Raw genomic sequence first — 22,797 nt, 5'->3', positions numbered from 1 at the left:
GGAATAATTCTAAAGGAGTTACTCATTACCCATTCTTCAGGAATCAGAACTCAGTAAATTATAAAAAGCCAACTAAACTGTGTGAGCATGTGCTAGCAAATAGGGAAGCTACTTTTAAGGTCAGCAGAGAGTGGCGTGGCAAGAGAAAAGATTCCTCTAGAATCTTAAGCTTATCAGGTTCAAAAACTCTCTGCTGACCACGGTTGGACAACGGCATCCGTCCTAGTGGACATTATGAAGCTTCAGTGCTTAGCACTAGGAAAACACTCAAGCATTGTCCTTCCATTCCTTTTGCCCCAAAGCAAACCACAAATGCAGCAACAAGTTTAATTCAATAAAACTAAAAAAACTGAATATAAAAAAACAAAAGAATGATAAGGAACTAATTCCCTCAACTATAATTTCATGTATAACCAATAAACGATAATGAAAACAACAGAAGCAGACTCTAGCATATTTAAATAAACTTGGTTTTATACTTCTAAAAGGTATGTATTATTTTGTTTTACTTAGAATGTAATCCATGGTCCTTTTGACAATTTAAGGCAATGCAAAGGTATATAACTGAAAAATTAACAGTCAATTTTTTTTTCTTTTTCTTACCATCCTCCTGATATAAAAAACAGTAAACAGTTTTGGGTATCCTTGGGAAGATGTCAACTCTCCCCAAACTGATCTAAAGGTTCAATGCAATGCCTACGAAAATCCCATCAAGTTTTTTCGTAGATTATGGCAAGCTTATTCTAAAATTCGCATAGAAAGGCAAAGGACCTGGAATGCTAAAACAATTTTGAAAAGAAGAATAAAGTGGGAGAAATCAGCCTATCCAATTTCAAACCTTGTTTTACAGCTGCCGTGATAAAGACAGTGCGGCACTGGAGGAGGAAAGAAACCCAGATCAATAGAACAGAATCGAGGCCCGAGAAGAGACCCACACAAATGCGCCCTTTGACAAAGGTGTAAAAGCAATACCATGGAGGAAACACAGCCTTTCCATCAAATGGGGCAGAAACTTTTTCCAAGGTAAAAAAAAAAAAAAAAACCTGATCTAATGTATCTCTTATAAAAAATAATACAAAATGGATCAGGGACTTAAACGTTAAAAAAAAACATTAAACTAAAAACTTTTAGGAAGAAAAACAGGAGAAAATCCTTGGGACTGATGGATAGGCAGAGTTCTTAGAATTGATACTCAATGCACGATCCATAAAAGGAAAAATTAATAAATCGAACTTCATTAAAATTCAAAATTTCTGCTCTGTAAAAAGTTTAAGAAAATAAAATGACAAGCTACAGAGTGGGAGAACATATTTGCAAACCACATAACTGGCAAAAGTACTAGTATATAGAATAGACAAAGCACTCTTAAAACTCAACACTAAAAACAATCTAATTAGAAAATGGGTCAAAGATATGAAAATACATTTCACTGAAGATGGCAAACAGGCACATTAACATCAATGTCATTAGCTTTTAGGGAAATGCAAATTAAAATCACAATGAGATATCACTACACACCCATCAGAATGGCAAAAATAAAAGACAGTGATGATCCTAAATGCTGGCGGGGAGGTAGAAAGACTGCGCTACTCGTATCTGCTTGTGGAAACATAAAATGGCAGTTTCTTATAAAACTAAACAAGAACTTATCACGCAACACAGCAATTCCACCTCTGGGCATCTGTCCCAGAGAAATGAAAACCTACATACATGAATATTCATAGCAACCTTATTGTAATAGCCCAAATCTGGAAACAGCCTAACAGGTGAATGATTAAACAAACCACAATACATCCATACCATAAAATACTATTCAGCAATAAAAAGGAATGAAGTATTGATACACATAGCAACTTGGTTAGATCTCAAGGGAATTACACTGATGAAAAAAAGCCAATCTCAAAAGTTCACATACTGTATGTTTACATATTGTATGATTTCATAGCAGTCTTGAAATGACAAAATTATAGAAATGGAGAACAGGTTAGTGGTTGCAAAGATCAGGGACAGGGTGGGGAGGGGAAGGATGAGTGTGGTTATTAAAAGGTAGGACAAGGGGGCCTTGTGGTGACCAACAATTCTAATCTTGACTGTGACGGTGGTCACACAAGTCTACACGTGATAAAGCTGCACAGGACTAAACACAGTCAGGCACACACACACACAAATGAGTGAAATGTGGACAAGGTTGATGGATTGTACTAATGCCAATTTTCTGGTTGTGATACGGCAATATAGTTAGGCAAGATCTTATCGTTGGGGGAAACTTGGGTAACGAGTACATGGAATCTCTTTGCACGGTTTCTTCCAACTGCACATGAACTTATAACTACTTAAAAAGAAAAATTTTTAAAAAATAAAGTCAACTCTTTCTCTCCCTTATCATATTCCTAATGCAAACAAAATTAATTAGCCTGTGTAACCTTTCATACTTTCTTTTTTTTTTTTTTTTTAAGGCCTCATGTTGTCACTTTATTGGGGACTCCAAATTGTTAGGATTATTAGCTAAAATGCCTCCCCCTACAAACACACACAGAAGGGTCAGGCGCCAGGCCCCCAGGTTTCTCCGGGAGCTCCCACCTTTCATACTTTCTTATGTTTCTATATACTTGAATTTGGCAAAAGGGGCACACTCTATGTGTACTATTTGACAGCTTGCTTTTATCACATCATAATATATCATGGACATTTTTCTAGTTAATAAATATAGATCTTCATGCATATATCCATGTATGTATTCTTGAAGCATTCTATTTAAATGGGCAAACTTACCAACATTACAGTGAATAAAGACTTAGAACTTACCCTACTGTTGGCTGTGAGAAAACCAGAGGGTACTTTTCAATTGCCATTGAACCAGCGGTGGGAGGTGGTGCTTTGTTCAGAATGAGTTTGGTCAAAATGGCCAGAGCTTCATCTTTGACGATAGCATCATCAATCAAGAAACTATTCTCAATATATAAGAGAAAGCTTGGTAGAAAAAGCTAGAAATAACAAAGGAAATTATACTTATTAACATATAAATTTCAGATCACCTAATAAAACAGTAGATTCTAATACTTCTAGAGAGGAACAAAAAATGACATTAGGTCTCTGCACAGGAACAATGCATGCTAGGTTAGCAGGGCTTTCAAAACTCAGAAGGAAAATGATTTAGAATCTAGAATTCCATACCCAGCTAAACTAGTAATACAGTGTGAAAAGATCTTAAAGACATTTCAGATGTACTATATCTCAAAATTTTACCCCCAGTCACCCTTTCTCAGGAACCTCTGGAGAACGTCTCCATCAAAATACAGAGAAAGACACGGGATCCAAGAAACAGAAGTGAAGCAAAGGGAAGGTCTATTATGGCGTCCATGCACCAGGCTGAGAAAGCAACCCACTGAGATGGAAACTGTTCCAGGAAGACTGTCTCTCAGAAAGGGGGAAGTAAAATGAGCTGTTAAATTTGGACAGTTGGCCCTGCAGAAGGCATTTTACAACTGCTAGAAGATAAACTCACTGATTAGATATTAAAAAAAAAAAACCCAACAATTTCCAATTTTTTAAGAATCAAGAAATTTTGAAACAGGAAAAATGAAAAGGTATACAAAAAAGAAAATATAATCATACGATGCTCCTTGTTTATATGGTCTAATTAGATGGTGAATATGCATTCACCCAAGGGAGAGAAAGAGGTTGTTAAAGAACCAACATCCACCTAACATAGGAAGAAGTCTTCAGATAAGGACTAAAATTAACAAATTAAGGGAAAGCTATATATTTAGATGAATTAAAAATATAAAGTAAATATACCAGCTAAAATTCATTAGATGTGGTTGTGCCTGGTAAGAAAAATAGGAGTGGAAAGTGAGTGACTGCTTTTCAGCCCTGTTTACTTTCTAAACTATACTATATACCATAGCATATACTCCTGTGGCGAAATGAGATTAAGAAAAGAACAAAAGGAGAATGAGTCGATGCAGTTGCTAAGAAAAACAGACCAAGACAAAGAGCCCTTACTGGACAGGAAATGCCAGGATCTAGGACACATTCGAACAAGATTTCTTTAAGATGAGTGAGAATATACATTATTAAAAGTCTAGAGGGAAAAATGAAAAAAATAGGGCCACGGTGGCTCAGCAGGCAAGAATGCTCACCTGCCATGCCAGAGGACCCGGGTTCGATTCCTGGTGCCTGCCCACGTAAAACAAACAAACAAACAAACAAAAAAAAACAAAAAAGAAAAAAATAGAAAAAACAATTCCATGAAGTATCTTGTAGGGTTACTGCATATGAGGAATGGCAAATGGCCAGTGTAGCAGAGGAGGTAGGAGAGAGATCAGATGAACTCAGGCTTTGACGAGAAAGATTTCCACTTCATTCTGTCAGACATTCCTTTTGTAGCTATGAAAAAAATCCACAATCTTTCTCCAGTGCAAATTCTTTCAAAAATCATATTCTATGCTACAAATTCACAAAAAAGTTCCTTAAATTATTTTTTCCATTATACCATGTAGTTCTGTAGCTCCTTAAATGATTATTTAAAAACAAGCTAAGCTGGCTACCTTCTATCATTTTAAATGTCTCAGCGTATGATAAACTGTACTTGTCACTTCGAATTGAAATGTAATTTCTTTTTTAAAAAGTCTTGACTGAAACATCAAGTGTTTATTTTGTTCCTCTCAAAAAAAATCACTAAGAAATTCAAATTTGGTAATTTTACAACCGATTAAAATTAAAATCCCTAAATTTATTACTTTTCTTACCTGCTCAAACTGCTGCATAGCAAACATGATTTCAGAAAAATCCAAAATTAAACGTCTTTCAAATTCACTTTCAAAAATCTGTGGACCACAGGTACAAAAATATTAACATAAGTACACAGAGAATACTACCCCATTCCTGAAAATAAAAAAATTCTAAACCTGCAAGGTCCTTTAATGTGTGAGCACAGGAAGTTCTGGGGTGCATGGTACAAGTGCATATAATCAAAGGTGACAAGAGCTTGATTCTTCATTTGCCCCCGGGCAGAAGGAAACAGCCCAGATGTGACACTCAGCACCGAGGCTGCCTCCCCGGGAAAGAAGGCAGAGTCAGGGAACAGCGGACACATCTCACCAACACGCTGTCCGAATGCTCGGCGTTCTACAAAGGACTTACGCACATGCAAAGGGAGCTACCTCTTCCAGCGGTTACATAAGAGGCTGCCTGATTCTTTTTCAACCACAGAGAATTATGAAAGGACAAAGAGCCCAATTTTATACTTTCCTAAAAGGTGTACTACTACACGTCATGAAAGTAGATTCCAACTAGGATTCACTCCAATCTACGTCCCAAACTGTCTAAAGAACTTTATCAAATCATTTCCCTGCTTAAAATCCTTCCTGCCCTCAGCCCTCCACCCAACCCCACTACTTGCAGGGTAAAACCCAAGCTAATCTTTCAAAGCCGAGAGGAGCCCTGCTGACCCCACACCACACCTGCTAGCGCGCCCGTGAGCCAGGCATGGGAGCCGACAGCACCTGGCCCTGCTGTCCATGCTGCTAGGGCGCACCCCTCTCTGACTGGTAGACTGCTATCCAACCCCCACGGACCTTGTATGTCCCCCCAGAAGTCCTCTGAAAGATCCTCTCTGCTCCTCAACCCCAGGCAGAATCAATAATTTAGTTTTAATATAGTCTTTTCCTCCTACATTTATAATCATTCACTCCCAAACCACCCACCCTCCCACCCCAGAAGCAATTTAAAAACCACAGGCACCAGTGTTCAATCTGGAATGCCCAGCCCCTCTCCAGCACATGGTAAGCGTCTGCTGAATATATCCTGCTGAACAGATTTAGCTTTCATCACACTTTGTGGTGCTTATTTCCTTTATAGCCTACAGGTCACATCTCTTCAATGAGATTACAAATTCCGAGTGCAAGCCCTTTGTTATGCTTCATCTGTATTCCCCAGGAGGCTCCCTCAATGCTAAACATATTAACTACCCAATTAATATCTGTAGAAAAAAATTACTTTTTCTATAGTTTCTTTGATGAGAGTGTCTGGTAAGGAAACATTCTCCCCTAAGATCAAAGCAGAAATTACATCCAAGAGGGTTTTCCGGCAGGACATGGAAAGGTGGACTACTTGTAACGTCTGAGACAATACCTGCAAAATAAATACAAATTAAAAAAAAATCTTTTAAAGTGCACACTTACCAGTTTTTAATGAACAGACTAAGCAAATGAAGTTGGGCTCTCACCTTACACACTTTAACAGGTGTGGTTATCTTTGCTCCATTTCCATGTTTCACAAGTATCAGATAAGTTTCTAACAACCTTCTCATCTGTTCAGAGCTTTCACAAGAGTTAGCTTTAGTTCCTTTCAAATGTAGATCCAGGAGGGATTCCTGTGAACCGAGAATTTAAGAAGGAGAACAGCTAAAGGATGTCAAACTCATCTATGACCCCCATAATGAAAACACTGTGAAGCAGTTCAACTATACAAATTATTTTGCTTGGGGGAAAAAAAGGTGCGTTTGCCAGGAGTCCCTAAGAATGACATGCGCTCCCACCGGGCGGCACTGCTCGAGCAGGGCATCCCTTACACGTAGTGCTCGCAGCCCTCACAGCTGCCCCAGGAAGGGAATCACCCCATCCACCAGACCAGGAGACTGAGAAACAGGGACATTAATAACTTTCCCAAGCAAGACCATGAGTAAAAGGCAGAGCCAAGGTTCATCGCGGCCTGACCCCAAAGCCTGTGCCCTGAACCACTAAGCTCGGCCGCGTCTCAGGACAGCAAACAAAAGCAGCTACGGAGTGGTGGGGGAGGGAGAAAAGAGGACCTTAACTTGTGTATAAAGCATAAAGGACAGTCACAAAGTACCATCTCCAGGAATGGTCCTAAACCAAGAATAACAATAAATTCTTAGGTTCCATTATACATAAATCCTTAAAGCTTAGAACTTACCTGCAAACATTCAAAAAATGCACCAAAATGTTCCTTGTAGACGTAGAAGGCAGCAGACCTCGCCATGTGCTTGAATGTTTCTCCAACTAAAACCCACGGTAGCTGAATATCTGGTTCAGTAACTGGTCCAAGCTTTTGCAAAATGAGCTTCACTGCCTGTGGGAACCCAAGAGCCATTAAAGCTAACATGTAAACCCTATTTTTAAGAACAGTCGATTTTATTAACTACCTTAAAATAAAAAACATGGCAGCTTTGTTGGTTAAGAAAGCTACGTGTCACCTACGGAATTTCCAAACTAGGATGGAGAATTTTATCATCAAACTACCTAATCTCCACCCCACCCAGGAGTCGACATTTTGCTTCTCGGTGCTCAGGGTGAGGATAACAGCAATGATTTCGTGAGTGAAATCCAATCCCCAGGTGCCTGCACTAGGCAATCACTGTCACTGAGCCCCATGAGACTTCTAATGCTTTCTGTTTATCCTAGCTTATGCTCTCTTGACATCATCTGCATTCTTCTTTTCTATTTTCTTTTTACTTCCTTCCACTAGACCCAAAGTAGTCTTCTTATTTACCTTGCCTGTACAGGAATGAAACATATTTCTCACTCCTCTGCACATTTCAAACAGCAACTGTCCAACTCCTTCTACTTTTTCAGGATGGTTATCAAGATCAAGAAACATTAAATTGAAAAGTGCATTTTTATCAGAAACCTAAAATACAAAATATAAATACGAGTTTATATTTACAACATAAACATCTCCAAATGAAGAAATCTTGTTTGCTATTACACAGTTTACATGTAAGTATAGTTAAGAAGAAGTTCCAAAATGAATACATTTATAATGAAATGAAACTACCATAATAACATACTCTCAATTGGAATGCCATACAGAAAAATGATTAATTCACTGATGTGGGAAGTACCAAGCAAAACTACGTAAGGTGACATTCAATTTTTTAAAGTAAATCATAAAGACTTACAGTTATAAGCATAAGAGAAATCTAATATCAATGCTTTTGTTTCATTACAAAAGTTCTCTAAAATTTACTATGGAAACAAATACAGATGAATTACGTAATCAGTTCCAGAAAATTATTTTTAAAATTCCTGTTGTCTCACTGTGTATAAACTGACTTGGGAATTGGAGGGTACTTTTTCTAATATATATATATATACAATGAAAATTGCCAAAAGCCTAAATGACAGTAAAGAGTGACCCAAATTATTTCGTATTGGTGAGCAAAGACCAAACCGTACATTGACATACACTCAAAATAATATAGAAAGTTTCTGTTTATATAAAAAACATGAGTCCATAAAAACAACAGAAAAAAAAACCCCAATGTTTCTGTTCATTAGCAAAAAGCCTATAAAATACCAGACTAACCTTTCTCATCAAAAACGTAAAGCTCTCAGCAGCAAAATTTCTTATGTGTAGTTTGTTATGAGCCAGCAGTGTACTGTACATGCTACAATAAGAAGATAAGATGTTTTGTTAATCACATAATTGCTATAAAGGTGTGCATGATGTCCACTGCACGTCCCACACCGCCAGGTGCACCAGTGACAGACGTAAGACCAGCAGTTCCGCTCTCCCGCAATTAACGAGACCTCATGTGTTAAGCAGTTAGAAGGCTGGAGGGTCACAGACATGAAGAGCCCGAGGCTGGTGGTACAGGTCTTCCAGGAAAGGCTCCATAAGAACTGAAGCTCACAGTGAGCCCTGAACGAAGGGTTCACGTGGGGACTGGAGGCACATTACAAGAGGTAAAAGCATAGCAAAGATGGGAGTGGACAGATGCGACCACAGCCAAGTGACAGTGACAGTAAGGGGCTGGGGCTGGTTCATCTAAAAGAGGAAGGGTCATGTGGTCAGAAAGGGCAGCTGCAGAGAAAGCTCTGAACACCATGTGGAGAAGTCTGGGCTATCCTACATTTATTGAGCACTTACTCTGTTACTTCAGTTAATCAGTACAACTCTATGGGATGGTATCCCAGTATGAATTTGTTGTATACCCCAGAAAAGCCATGTCCTTTATCCTCATTCAATACTGCTGGGTGGGAGCTTTTTGATTATCCATGGAGATGTGATCCACCCAGTTGTGGGTGGTTTCCATGGAGCTGTGTTTCCACCTACTCAAGGGGAGGTTGCTTACTGGAGCCCTGTAAGGAGGAGTCATTTTGAAAAGAGCCAGGAGAGCAGGGAGAGCCCATGTAGCCAGAGACCTTTGAAGATGAAGAAGAAAAATGCCAAAGAAGGAAACAAGAAGTTGGGAGAGAAAGGTAGCAGATGTAGCCATGTGTCTTTCCAGCTAAGAGAGAAACCCTGAACTTCAGCGGCCTTTTTGAGTGAAGGTAACGTCTTGCTGGTGCCTTAATTTGGAAATTTTCATAGCCTTGCCTTAATTTGGACATTTTCATGGGCTTAGAACTGTAAACATGCAACTTCACAAATTCTCCTTTTTAAAAGCTGTTTTGTTTCTGATATAGCACTTTCTGGCAACTAGCAACTGGAACAGAAAGGTATTATTATTATCTCAATTCTACAGATAATGCAATTAAAGCCAAAAGGCTAAACAATTTGCTCAAGCTCACAACTATAACTGAAGAACTGTATAATTAAATTATTTAACTTGGTCTTTCCAATGTCAGGACAGAATGGAATATGTGCTGATAAAAAGATATAAAGATATAAGAGATATTTTTACCATATCCCCAGTATCTAATAGCAGGTACTCAAAAAATATTGAATGAATGAGAAATGAATATTTTCAGAAAGATTACTTTGGTGACAGGGTACAAAATGATATGAAGGGAGAAAAAAGAAGATAATAGTCCAATTAGAAAGCTGCTTAAGTCATGTAAGTTTGAGTAAACAAATGCATGAAAGAGGCTTGTAGTAGAGGGAAATTGCAGAGGATGGGCCCAAGAGACACTTCAAGAGTTTCTGCAATACACCAAGGACCTTGTAATGGTCCCAAGGCCCTTTACAAGCTGGCCCTCCCCTCCTACTTGTCTGACATTGCCCAACTGCTCTGTCCCTTATTCACGCTGCTCCAGCCACTCAGGACTCCCTGTGTTCCTCCAACACAAACTCTGCAAGAGCAGGGATTTTCATCTGTTTTATATGTGAATGTATCTCAAGTGTCTGACACATAAAGGGTGTTCAATAAATACTCACAGAGGAAGTAAGTGAATAAGACATAAGAGGATTTGCAGTCCTGGAAGATAACTGGGCCAAAGATGCCTCTGAGGACCAAGTCCTGGTGACCAGAGAGAGGTGGTGTCGATGCTGGAAACTGGGCAACCAGAACCCAACAGGTAGCAGGCCGTGAACACACAATTACCAAACACATGAATGAAGGAAGAGGTAAGGAAGGCTGACGTGAAAAGGAATGCACTGAGTTTGGTTTCAGTAATACTCAATCCACGCTGCTGGGGATGTTACGCTAAAAAGAAATAAATTAGAGCTGGAAAGCCAGATTAAGGACATGCAAAAGTGACAGTTGAAGTCATACAACCAAAGAAACTATATTCCCTAAAGATCTTGTTGGTTATTTAAAGAAGTAACTTTGTTTCTTATACATTTTACCAAAATTGAGGCGCTTGGGGATGTTTGTGGAGGTTGTGGAACCCAAGGCAGGCGGTGATGGGTGGGGATGACTTCAACTGCTGGAGTTAAGAGAAAGTAGGGCAGACTTAAGACACATTTAACACAGAATGGGGGAGTAGATCCCAAACCAAACTTTTGGCTGGAGAGCCCACTCTGTATAAGGCAATAGAGATCAAGCTGGAAAGGTAGTTTGGAGTCAGCCAGAAGGGAGAGGAAAAGACAATTAAAAAAATACATTAGAAAAAAGGGTCACCTGTATATATTAGGCATGTCCTTCACCATCAGCCTCCACAGGTACTTGTACAGATATGACAGCGAGGTAAAAGCCCATTCTAACAGCTCTGTGTCCTGAGTTTCCAGGACTGGAGTGATAGTCAGAAAAAAATCTGGAAAATGTGGATAGAAGTCTGTCTGCAGATCTCGTGCCAACTGTACAACCAAACTGGAATTAAAATAAATAAAAGCAACTGCTTCTGAGACATGTAGATCAAAAAAATAAAGGCTGCAAATTTATTTCACAAATGATAGTACATGGTCTGTGATCACAGATGAATTAAACCAATATAGTTTTAAACAAAGTATCAAGATAGGTATAAAACTCTTCACATCTTAAGAGTTCAGCATGGAAATCAGGCTAGAGCAAGAGTACATTTTATCACAATACTATGGTCACTAACTTCTATAGTGTCAAAGAAAAATGGCATTCTCTTAGAAACTTAAAAGCAAAAAAGCATTCTGCTTTACAGTAATATATTTTTTCCTAATATTTTCATCTAACAGAAAAGGTAAATTCTTTTGGTTTTTAAATTGCAAATACCTGATCTAAGTCATATGTAGTTATGAAACACAACTTCTCTTTAAATTCGGATACTTTGCCAATCTGTCTCTCAAGATGCTACTTACTCCAAAAGGGGTTGATAGGCAAAACTGTTCTTAATTTGAAGGTGAGTCTTCAAACTCTGAACTATCTCTTTCTGATGATAGACCAACTGATTGAATGATTGGCATTTGTCCATAACTTCTTTATAAAATTTCCCTGGGTGAAAAAAAAGAATATGATTTGCTTTTCCATCATACCACAATTTACTAGTTTTGAACTTGTAAAGAACAAATGATAGGTGAATAAGATAGGAACAAAACAGAAAATACCAAAGTGTTCCGTAAGGTTCAATTCTCTCCATTTCAGCAGCCCCTCAAAAAAGTAGGTTTCAACTTCCTGCCAAGATCAAAGAAATTCATCAGACAATTCAAAGAAAAACTGTGATCAAAGTAAAAAAGAGTAATATTAAAATCTCAAGTCAGTGATGCTGGCTGAGTTTAAAACTTCTTTTTGTTTTTTTAAAAAAGGGCATTAATGCTTAAAAAAAGCAACCAGAAGTACAATATGGACAGATGACTTTACAAGAATGATGTTTTGTTAATTTGGTTATAGCAAATAACTCTCTAAAACACACACAATAGTCATACAAACAGAAATTTTTTCTATGTTTCTTACAATTCTAGGCCCAGAAAACAGATCCTACCATCACGTTGAGAAGCCTGGCCAAGCTTACTGGAGAAGGCCATGAGGAGAATGCAGGCCGACAAGCCTCAGCCAACTCCACATATAGGACTGGACCCCGGGGCCCTCGAGCCCAGGAGTCTGTCCTAGGCTCTCTTCTTTGCTCACCTACTCTACCTTTGGTACATTCAATCTCTCCAGTGGCTTAAACTTGTAACCACAAGCTGAGTCCCAAATCTGTAATTCTACCTCCAATGTCTCCTGCATTCTGAATCCACGTATACAACCATCTTCTGAACACCATCATTTGGATGGCCAAAGGAACATCAAACTCAGTAAGACCCCAAAGGAATTCATTATCTTTCCACCATAACCTTGTGCTCCTCTTTCTATAAATCTATCTTGGTGAGCAACGTCCCCAACCACCCATTAATGGAACCAAAACCTTGACCACATCCCCTTCCTCCCTGCATATTCAGCAGGTCACAAATCCTATCCTTTCTACTTCCTCAGTATCTCTGGAATCATTTCTCTTCTGTCCATATTGACTAGCCCTTCCATAATCATTTCTTACCTGGATGAGTCCCAGATCTTCACAACTGGTTTTTCCCTGACTCCAGTCCTGCGCTTACCTCCACAATAAAGCCAGAGAGACTTAAAACTTTAACCCAATCATGTCACTGCTCTACTTACAATCCTGGAATGACACCTCATAGCTCAGGATAAAATTCAAACCTCTTAGCCTAACATATGAAGCCCTTTGTGATCACTGCTTTTCTCTCCAGCTTTACCTCCCCTCATCCCCTTTCCCCATGCCAGCCACCATCAAAACACACACACACCCTACGCTCACTTGTAATTGCACAAATTACATTACAATTTCTTGACTGTAACACGCGCTCTCTAGTCCTTCTGCCTTTATAAAGGCTTGTCCCGCACTATACTACATACAGCCTTTCTTGTTCTCTTTGCCAGGCTAAAACCTAAGCAATCAACAAAACACAATTCAAGCATCACCTACTAGACTGCCTTTGACATCCCATTCAATGTCCCCACAGAATTCAGGTTAGGCTCCCTTTGCTATGAGCTGCCGAAACATTAGGTCTTTACCAAACAACTGCATTTACCATACTGAACTGTAAACAATGGAGACAATACATCCAAATAACAGTGAACAGAGTCTGACTAAAACCAAGTGATGAACAGTAAGAACTGAGGATGAATACTTAATTTCAAGGCATATTACACAGAAGCTCAAAAGGCTAGCAGAGGAAACTGACTTAAGCAGGAAAGAGGAAAAGATTTCTGACAGAGGGATTACACAGAACTGGCAAAAAAATCATGCCGCCTAGCCCCTTTCTTCTTTATAGAGGAGGAAATGAAGCAACAGACAAGCCCCTTGCTCAAAGTCATGTTAAAATAATAGTTGCAAGAATATGGATCTACAGCAGTGTTCAAAATATATATGGGAAGGGAGAGACCGAAGCTAGCTGAGTATTAAATCAAGTAATTGTCTAATACTATCGAACAGAACCTTCTACAATGATGGAAATGGTCCCTATCTGCACTTGTCCAACCTGGTAGCAAACAGCCACATTCGACTACTGAGCACTTGGACTTTTAATTCAGTTTAATACAAATCTAATTTGCCACATGCAGCTACTGTTTTGGACAGCACAGTTCACATCCAAAAAAGGAACGACTTGAAAAACAATTCACTTCTACTAATAGTGAGAAACTAAAAAAAGATTAATACTTGAAGATTTGGCTCACATTCTTACCTCATTATAGCTTGCAATCCTATCAATCCGATGAATAATATCAATATTCACATTCCCTAGTCGTTCAGCAAATGTAAGAAACTGTGGGGAAAGCACATTTAAGATACATTATCATTTAATACTCATCACATCTTGAATATCTTTTTGAGGGCTGTATGGTAATCACATGTGGACAATTTCCTTATGATGTGCAGAAATTTTATAGCTTCAGTCTTCAACTTCTTTTGAATACATTAATAAAACTCTCCATTTACTAGCATTACAAATAATGGTGTGTTTTGCTCGTTTTAATGATTAATTTTGGAATTGTTTTCTATCAATCATAAAATCAAGTAGACAACACTGATAAATCTCTAGGGATAAGAGAATCCCAAAGTGAAAGATATAAAACCTTAAGTAGATACACTGCGTTCTGATTCAATGACATTGAACACTTCTACAAATGTTTGCATAACTTCTTCCAGTTTTATCTTTTCATATACAATTTCCACACTGAACCCGTCGCGAACCTAGGTGAACATCGGAGATGTGGCCTCGCAAGATTGGCTGTTAAATAAGCAGGTACAAGAACAGGGATTTGGAGGTCTCCCAGTCCTCGCCAGCACTTGTCGTGTTGTTCCTTTCTCCTGTTTGAAAACTCCTGGAGTCCCAGGCAATTATCAAGATTTTAATCTTCACTCAAAGTGTTTAAAACTTTAGGTTAGACTTCCGGAGAAGATGGCGGCTTAGTAAGACGCGCGGATCTTAGTTTCTCCTTCAGGACAGCTACTAGGGGAGTAGAAACGATACAGAACAGCTCCCAAAGCCACAACAGAGATAAAAAAGACAGCGTACCCCATCCTGGAACGGTTGGCTGGCTGAGAGAAACTGCTCTGGTGAGATCGCCGAGGGGCGCGGGCTTCACCGGGCGGGGCGGCAAGCGGCCGGAGTCACTCCCTTCCCCCTTTCCGGGCCAGCTGGGAGAATTGGACAGGCGGTCCCCTCAAACCGCGGTGGCTGGCGCCCACACCACGCGCGGTTGCCCGGACCAACTGAGAGAATTGGATCGGAAGTCCCCAGGCCGCGGAGAGCGGTGACGGGGGAGTCCCTTCCAAACCCGTGACTCCCCGGGAATGGTGCACTCTCCCGGGCGGGCGGCTGCGGCTGGCGCCCTCCCGCCACGCTTGGAGCCCCGGGCCGACTAGGAAACTCGGACGGGCGCTTTCCCAGGCTGCGGCGGCCAGCGACCCTCCCCGCATTCGGACCCCGGGCCGGCTGGCACTCTTCCAAGCCGCTTCGGCTAACGAACCTCCCGGACAGCGAGAGTTTTCCAAAGTTAAAGGACCCACAGCACCTTTTACTGGTGGGACCCGCAGACAAACGTGTGCCACGAGTGCCACCTACTGGGCAGGATAAGAAAAACAGAACCCAGAGATTTCACAGAAAAATCTTTCAAATTTTTGGATCCAACACCCAGGGAAATCTGTGTAAATGCGCAGACGCCAGCAGAAGATAACGGATCACGCACAAAAAGTTGAAAATATGGCCCAGTCAAAGGAACAAACCAATAGTTCAAATGAGATACAAGAGCTGAGACAACTAATGCTGAATATACGAACAGAAATGGAAAACCTCTTCAAAAATGAAATCGATAAATTGAGGGAGGACATGAAGAAGACATGGGCTGAACATAAAGAAGAAATAGAAAAACTGAAAAAACAAATCACAGAACTTATGGAAGTGAAGGATAAAGTAGAAAAGATGGAAAAAACAATGGATACCTACAATGATAGATTTAAAGAGACAGAAGATAGAATTAGTGATTTGGAGGATGGAACATCTGAATTCCAAAAAGAAACAGAAAATATCGGGAAAAGAATGGAAAAATTTGAACAGGGTATCAAGGAACTCAGGGACAATATGAACCACACAAATATACGTGTTGTGGGTGTCCCAGAAGGAGAAGAGAAGGGAAAAGGAGGAGAAAAACTAATGGAAGAAATTATCACTGAAAATTTCCCAACCCTTATGAAAGACCTAAAATTACAGATCCAAGAAGTGCAGCGCACCCCAAAGAGATCAGACCCAAATAGGCGTTCTCCAAGACACTTACTACTTAGAATGTCAGAGGTCAAAGAGAAAGAGAGGATCTTGAAAGCAGCAAGAGAAAAACAATCCATCACATACAAGGGAAACCCAATAAGACTATGTGTAGATTTCTCAGCAGAAACCATGGAAGCTAGAAGACAGTGGGATGATATATTTAAATTACTAAAAGAGAAAAACTGCCAACCAAGACTCCTATATTCAGCAAAATTATCCTTCAAAAATGAGGGAGAAATTAAAACATTCTCAGACAAAAAGTCACTGAGAGAATTTGTGACCAAGAGACCAGCTCTGCAAGAAATACTAAAGAGAGCACTAGAGTCAGATACAAAAAGACAGAAGAGAGAGGTATGGAGAAGAGTGTAGAAAGAAGGAAAATCAGATATGATATATATAATACAAAAGGCAAAATGTTAGAGGAAAATATTATCTAAACAATAATAACACTAAATGTCAATGGACTGAATTCCCCAATCAAAAGACATAGATTGGCAGAATGGATTAAAAAACAGGATCCTTCTATATGCTGTCTACAGGAAACACATCTTAGACCCAAAAGATAAACATAGGTTGAAAGTGAAAGGTTGGGAAAAGATATTTCATGCAAATAACAACCAGAAAAGAGCAGGAGTGGCTACACTAATATCCAACAAATTAGACTTCAAATGTAAAGCAGTTAAAAGAGACAAAGAAGGACACTTTATACTAATAAAAGGAACAATTAAACAAGAAGACATAGCAATCATAAATATTTACGCACCGAACCAGAATGCCCCAAAATACGTGAGGAATACACTGCAAACACTGAAAAGGGAAATAGACTCATATACCATAATAGTTGGAGACTTCAATTCCCCACTCTCATCAATGGACAGAACATCTAGACAGAGGATCAATAAAGAAATAGAGAATCTGAATATTACTATAAATGAGCTAGACTTAACAGACATTTATAGGACATTACATCCCACAACAGCAGGATACACCTTTTTCTCAAGTGCTCATGGATCATTCTCAAAGATAGACCATATGCTGGGTCACAAAGCAAGTCTTAACAAATTTAAAAAGATTGAAATCATACACAACACTTTCTCGGATCATAAAGGAATGAAGTTGGAAATCAATAATAGGCGGAGTGCCAAAAAATTCACAAATACGTGGAGGCTCAACAACACACTCCTAAACAACGAGTGGGTCAAAGAAGAAATTGCTAGAGAAATTAGCAAATACCTCGAGGTGAATGAAAATGAAAACACAACATATCAAAACTTATGGGACGCAGCAAAGGCAGTGCTAAGAGGGAATTTATTGCCCTAAATGCCTATATCAGAAAAGAAGAAAAGGCAAAAATGCAGGAATTAACTGTCCACTTGGAAGAACTGGAGAAAGAACAGCAAACTAATCCCAAAGCAAGCAAAAGGAAAGAAATAACAAAGATTAGAGCAGAAATAAATGCAACTGAAAACATGAAAACAATAGAGAAAATCAATAAGGCCAGAAGTTGGTTCTATGAGAAAATCAATAAGATTGATGGGCCCTTAGCAAGATTGACAAAAAGAAGAAGAGAGAGGATGCAAATAAATAAGATCAGAAATGGAAGAGGAGACATAACTACTGACCTCACAGAAATAAAGGAGGTAATAACAGGATACTATGAACAACTTTACGCTAATAAATACAGCAATTTAGAGGAAATGGACGGGTTCCTGGAAAGACATGAACAACGAACTTTGACTCAAGAAGACATAGATGACCTCAACAAACTAATCACAAGTAAAGAAATTGAATCAGTCATTCAAAAGCTTCCTAAAAAGAAAAGTCCAGGACCAGACGGCTTCACATCTGAATTCTATCAAACATTCCAGAAAGAATTAGTACCAACTCTCCTCAAACTCTTCAAAATAATCGAAGCGGAGGGAAAACTACCTAATTCATTCTATGAAGCCAACATCACCCTCATACCAAAACCAGGCAAAGATATTACAAAAAAAGAAAACTACAGGCCAATCTCTCTAATGAATATAGATGCAAAAATCCTCAACAAAATTCTAGCAAATCGAATCCAGCAACACATTACAAGAATTATACATCATGACCAAGTAGGATTCATCCCAGGTATGCAAGGATGGTTCAACATAAGAAAATCAATTAATGTAATACACCATATCAACAAATCAAAGCAGAAAAATCACATGATCATCTCAATTGATGCAGAGAAGGCATTTGACAAGATTCAACATCCTTTCCTGTTGAAAACACTTCAAAGGATAGGAATACAAGGGAACTTCCTTAAAATGATAGAGGGAATATATGAAAAACCCACAGCTAATATCATCCTCAATGGGGAAAAATTGAAAACTTTCCCCCTAAGATCAGGAACAAGACAAGGATGTCCACTATCACCACTATTATTCAACATTGTGTTGGAGGTTCTAGCCAGAGCAATTAGACAAGAAAAAGAAATACAAGGCATCACAATTGGAAAGGAAGAAGTAAAACTATCACTGTTTGCAGTCAATATGATACTATACGTCGAAAACCCGGAAAAATCCACAACAAAACTACTAGAGCTAATAAATGAGTACAGCAAAGTAGCAGGTTACAAGATCAACATTCAAAAATCTGTAGCATTTCTATACACTAGTAATGAACAAGCTGAGGGGGAAATCAAGAAACGAATCCCATTTACAATTGCAACTAAAAGAATAAAATACCTAGGAATAAATTTAACTAAAGAGACAAAAAACCTATATAAAGAAAACTATAAAAAACTGCTAAAAGAAATCACAGAAGACCTAAATAGATGGAAGGGCATACCGTGTTCATGGATTGGAAGACTAAATATAGTTAAGATGTCAATCCTACCTAAATTGATTTACAGATTCAATGCAATACCAATCAAAATCCCAACAACTTATTTTTCAGAATTAGAAAAACCAATAAGCAAATTTATCTGGAAGGGCAGGGTGCCCCAAATTGCTAAAAACATCTTGAGGAAAAAAAACGAAGCTGGAGGTCTTGCACTGCCTGACTTTAAGGCATATTATGAAGCCACAGTGGTCAAAACAGCATGGTATTGGCATAAAGATAGATATATCGACCAATGGAATCGAATAGAGTGCTCAGATATAGACCCTCTCATCTATGGACATTTGATCTTTGATAAGGCAGTCAAGCCAACTCACGTGGGATAGAACAGTCTCTTCAATAAATGGTGCCTAGAGAACTGGATATCCATATGCAAAAGAATGAAAGAAGACCCATATCTCACACCCTACACAAAAGTTAACTCAAAATGGATCAAAGATCTAAACATTAGGTCTAAGACCATAAAACAGAGGAAAATATAGGGAGATATCTTATGAATCTTACAACTGGAGGCGGTTTTATGGACCTTAACCCTAAAGCAAGACCACTGAAGAAGGAAATAAATAAATGGGAACTCCTCAAAATTAAACACTTTTGTGCATCAAAGAACTTCATCAAGAAAGTAGAAAGACAGCCTACACAATGGGAATCAATATTTGGAAACGACATATCAGATAAAGGTCTAGTATCCAGAATTTATAATGAGATTGTTCAACTCAACAACAAAAAGACAGCCAACCCAATTACAAAATGGGAAAAAGACTTGAATAGACACCTCTCAGAGGAGGAAATACAAATGGCCAAAAGGCACATGAAGAGATGCTCAATGTCCCTGGCCATTAGAGAAATGCAAATCAAAACCACAATGAGATATCATCTCACACCCACCAGAATGGCCATTATCAACAAAACAGAAAATGACAAGTGCTGGAGAGGATGCGGTGAAAGAGGCACACTTATCCACTGTTGGTGGGAATGTCAAATGGTGCAACCACTGTGGAAGGCAGTTTGGCGGTTCCTCAAAAAGCTGAATATAGAATTGCCATACGACCCAGCAATACCATTGCTGGGTATCTACTCAAAGGACTTAAGGGCAAAGACACAAACGGACATTTGCACACCAATGTTTATAGCAGCGTTATTTACAATTGCAAAGAGATGGAAACAGCCAAAATGTCCATCAACAGACGAGTGGCTAAACAAACTGTGGTATATACATACGATGGAATATTATGCAGCTTTAAGGCAGGATAAACTTATGAAGCATGTAATAACATGGATGGACCTAGAGAACATTATGCTGAGTGAGTCTAGCCAAAAACTAAAGGACAAATACTGTATGGTCCCACTGATGTGAACAGACATTCGAGAATAAATTTGGAATATGTCATTGGTAACAGAGTTCAGCAGGAGTTAGAAACAGGGTAAGATAATGGGTAATTGGAGCTGATGGGATACAGACTGTGCAATAGGACTAGATACAAAAACTCAAAAATAGACAGCACAATAATACCTAATTGTAAAGTAATCATGTTAAAACACTGAATGAAGCTGCATCCGAGCTATAGGTTTTTGTTTTGTTTTGTTTTGTTTTGTTCTTACTATTATTACTTTTATTTTTTTTCTCTATATTAACATTCTATATCTTTTTCGGTTATATTGCTAGTTCTTCTAAACCGATGCAAATGTACTAAGAAACGATGATCATGCATCTATGTGATGATGTTAAGAATTACTGATTGCATAAGTAGAATGGTATGATTTCTAAAAAAAAAAAAAAAAAATGGACAGCACAATACTACCTAATTGTAATGTAATTATGTTAAAACACTGAATGAAGCGGCATCTGAGCTATAGTTTTTCTTTCTTATGTATTTTTGTATTTTTTATTTTTATTTTTATTTTTTCTCTATATTAGCATTTTATTTCTTTTTCTGTTGTCTTGCTATTTCTTTTTCTAAATCGATGCATATGTACTAAGAAATGATGATCATACATCTATGTGATGATATTAAGAATTACTGATTGCATATGTAGAATGGAATGATTTCTAAATGTTGTGTTAGTTAATTTTTTTTAATTAATAAAAAAAAAAAAAAAAGAACAGGGATTTGGCTAACTCGGTCCAAAAACAGGGTTCTTAAACTTGTACAAACTAAAAGCTGTGTGGTAACGAAGTCCTGGAGAAAAACTATCAAGGGGCAAGCAAAGAAAGTTGTAGTTGTCTTCGGCTAGATGACTCTCCTCCTCCCGCCGGCCAGCCCACCAATTTGATCTTTAAAGTCAAAAAGCAGAGGAAAACAGGCCCTCAGCATTCTGCGTATGTTAAAGAATTCAATCGTGGACGGAAGGAAATATCCAGGGCGGGCCAGACTCCACAGATTACAGGCGGAATCTGCTGTCCCAGGAACTTGGCCGGTCAAGCAAAAGGAGATGTACATCTTGCCCCCTCCATACCCACCCCTTGTTGGAGACACCCAGAATCGCCCTCTTTCGCCAGAGCCTCCTGTCAAGTAAACCACGGTAGACCCAGAACTCTGCAGGCCTAGGAGTTCCGCCCAAAGCCAGCCCTACAAGTGAGGCAGCGGGAACCGGCGGATCCCGACCCAAGCTGTCTAGCTCACCCGGTACGTGTTCTCGGTCTTGTGAGAAACGGGCTTTGTCTTCATGGCTGTAGAAGGGCAGCAACCCGCGAAGGGCTCGGCAAAGGTCAAAGCGATGCAGCTGACTGCAGGGAAGAGAAACTGGCTCACACACTTGCACTCTGCAGATGCCCAGACTCTTTCTCACGTGCGGCCTGAATTCCTGGGCGCCGCCATGTTGGAGGCAGGGCGCGGCCTGAAGTGGTCACGTGGCCGGAAGGCACCCACGGAGCAGGCGCGCCCTCCCCGGCGCCTACGGCGGGCGAGGAGGGACCAACGGCGCGCGCGGGGCGGCCGTGCGGTTCCTCCCCGGAGGCCCGCGGCTGAAGACGTGTCCGGAAAGTGTATCTTTACTAAACAAGGCGGTCGCCACTCTCAGCTAATATATACTGATTTTATGTTCCCTGCCCCGCGCAAAGCTCTTTCCATCCTGCTCCAGGAGATAAAGCACGTGGCGACCGCCGAGCAGGGATCGATGAGGAACTGACCATGAGTCCCCTTGGACACGGGGGGAAGCCGAGGCGTTGGCTCCGGATGAAGGTGGACAGTGGGAGAGGAGTCAAAGCGCAGAGGAGGGAACGAGTCCTGTCACTCGGCCCTTCCTGCGCGGTCGGCCGTCGTGAGCGGCGCTGTCCTCGTGGTCTGCGCCTGCGTGTTTTCAGGCTCGACTGTGCCGCGTGGTGCGCGGCTTTTCCCTGCGCGCGGGCGCCCCGCAGTGAACTTCCCGGGAGCCGGTTCCGGGCGCTGCTCCGGGCGCGGAGCGAAGCGCAGCCGCCGCGTGGATCCCGGGGCTCGCCGTTGGCAGGGTTGGGGCCGCGGGCTGTGGCCGCGGGCGGCGGGGCGGGGCGGGGCGGGGGGCCAGGCGCCCCGGAGCCGCCGGGGAGAGGGGAGGGCTCACCGCGACCCGGAGTCAGCGAGGGGGCATCGGAAGCCGCGCCGGGCTGCCCGCCCGGTGCTGGAAGCGGGCGATGGAGAAGCAGCCGCCGGAGGGGCTAGGCGAAGGTCGCCGTGACCTTGGCAGCCGCGGTCTGTGGATCGGAGGAAGCGAAGGAGGCGGGACACTGCAGATTGCTGTTGTTGGCATCGCAGCATCAACGTTTTCTGCCTCATCACAGAGTTTTTGTGACTATGTTGAACGACTCCGTAGCTTTTAAGGATTTTATTTTTAATGAACTATTGACATGGCAATATTTGGTTGGCCTTCATAGGCTCACAATTGGCTCTTTTTCTTGAGGGTGTTCTTAGCCTTTCTTGGGAGTTGGAGAAAACTGTAGACCTTCTCCCCAGGAAAATGCAAGTACGCTCATTCAGGCTGAAATGTGCGGATTTCAGAGGGTGGAAACCCTGCGCCCTAACCAGTGTT

The 22,797-nt window shown here is 40.4% G+C and overlaps 1 protein-coding gene across 2 annotated transcripts in view; it reads right to left on the bottom strand.

Moving 5' to 3' along the window:
• Positions 1-21,666, bottom strand: part of UTP20 (UTP20 small subunit processome component) — a 121,889-nt gene extending 100,223 nt beyond the window's left edge. Inside the window, exons 1-12 of one of the 2 annotated variants that reach the window (XM_077111769.1) lie at positions 21,417-21,666; positions 13,840-13,920; positions 11,707-11,773; positions 11,461-11,593; positions 10,811-10,999; positions 8,332-8,413; positions 7,516-7,653; positions 6,940-7,095; positions 6,230-6,376; positions 6,001-6,135; positions 4,752-4,829; positions 2,806-2,984 (exon numbers count right to left, since the gene is read on the bottom strand). In XM_077111769.1, the coding sequence (XP_076967884.1) occupies positions 2,806-2,984; positions 4,752-4,829; positions 6,001-6,135; positions 6,230-6,376; positions 6,940-7,095; positions 7,516-7,653; positions 8,332-8,413; positions 10,811-10,999; positions 11,461-11,593; positions 11,707-11,773; positions 13,840-13,920; positions 21,417-21,461 (1,430 nt within the window). In that variant the 5' untranslated portion in view covers positions 21,462-21,666. The remainder of the gene's footprint in view (positions 1-2,805; positions 2,985-4,751; positions 4,830-6,000; positions 6,136-6,229; positions 6,377-6,939; positions 7,096-7,515; positions 7,654-8,331; positions 8,414-10,810; positions 11,000-11,460; positions 11,594-11,706; positions 11,774-13,839; positions 13,921-21,416) is intronic. The other variant, XM_077111768.1, reaches the window with a different exon arrangement.
• Positions 21,667-22,797: the final 1,131 nt, after the last annotated feature.

This window comes from Tamandua tetradactyla, chromosome 7 (assembly GCF_023851605.1).
Source record: "Tamandua tetradactyla isolate mTamTet1 chromosome 7, mTamTet1.pri, whole genome shotgun sequence".
Lineage (NCBI taxonomy): Eukaryota > Metazoa > Chordata > Mammalia > Pilosa > Myrmecophagidae > Tamandua > Tamandua tetradactyla.
This window is presented reverse-complemented; position numbering and strand designations above follow the sequence as displayed.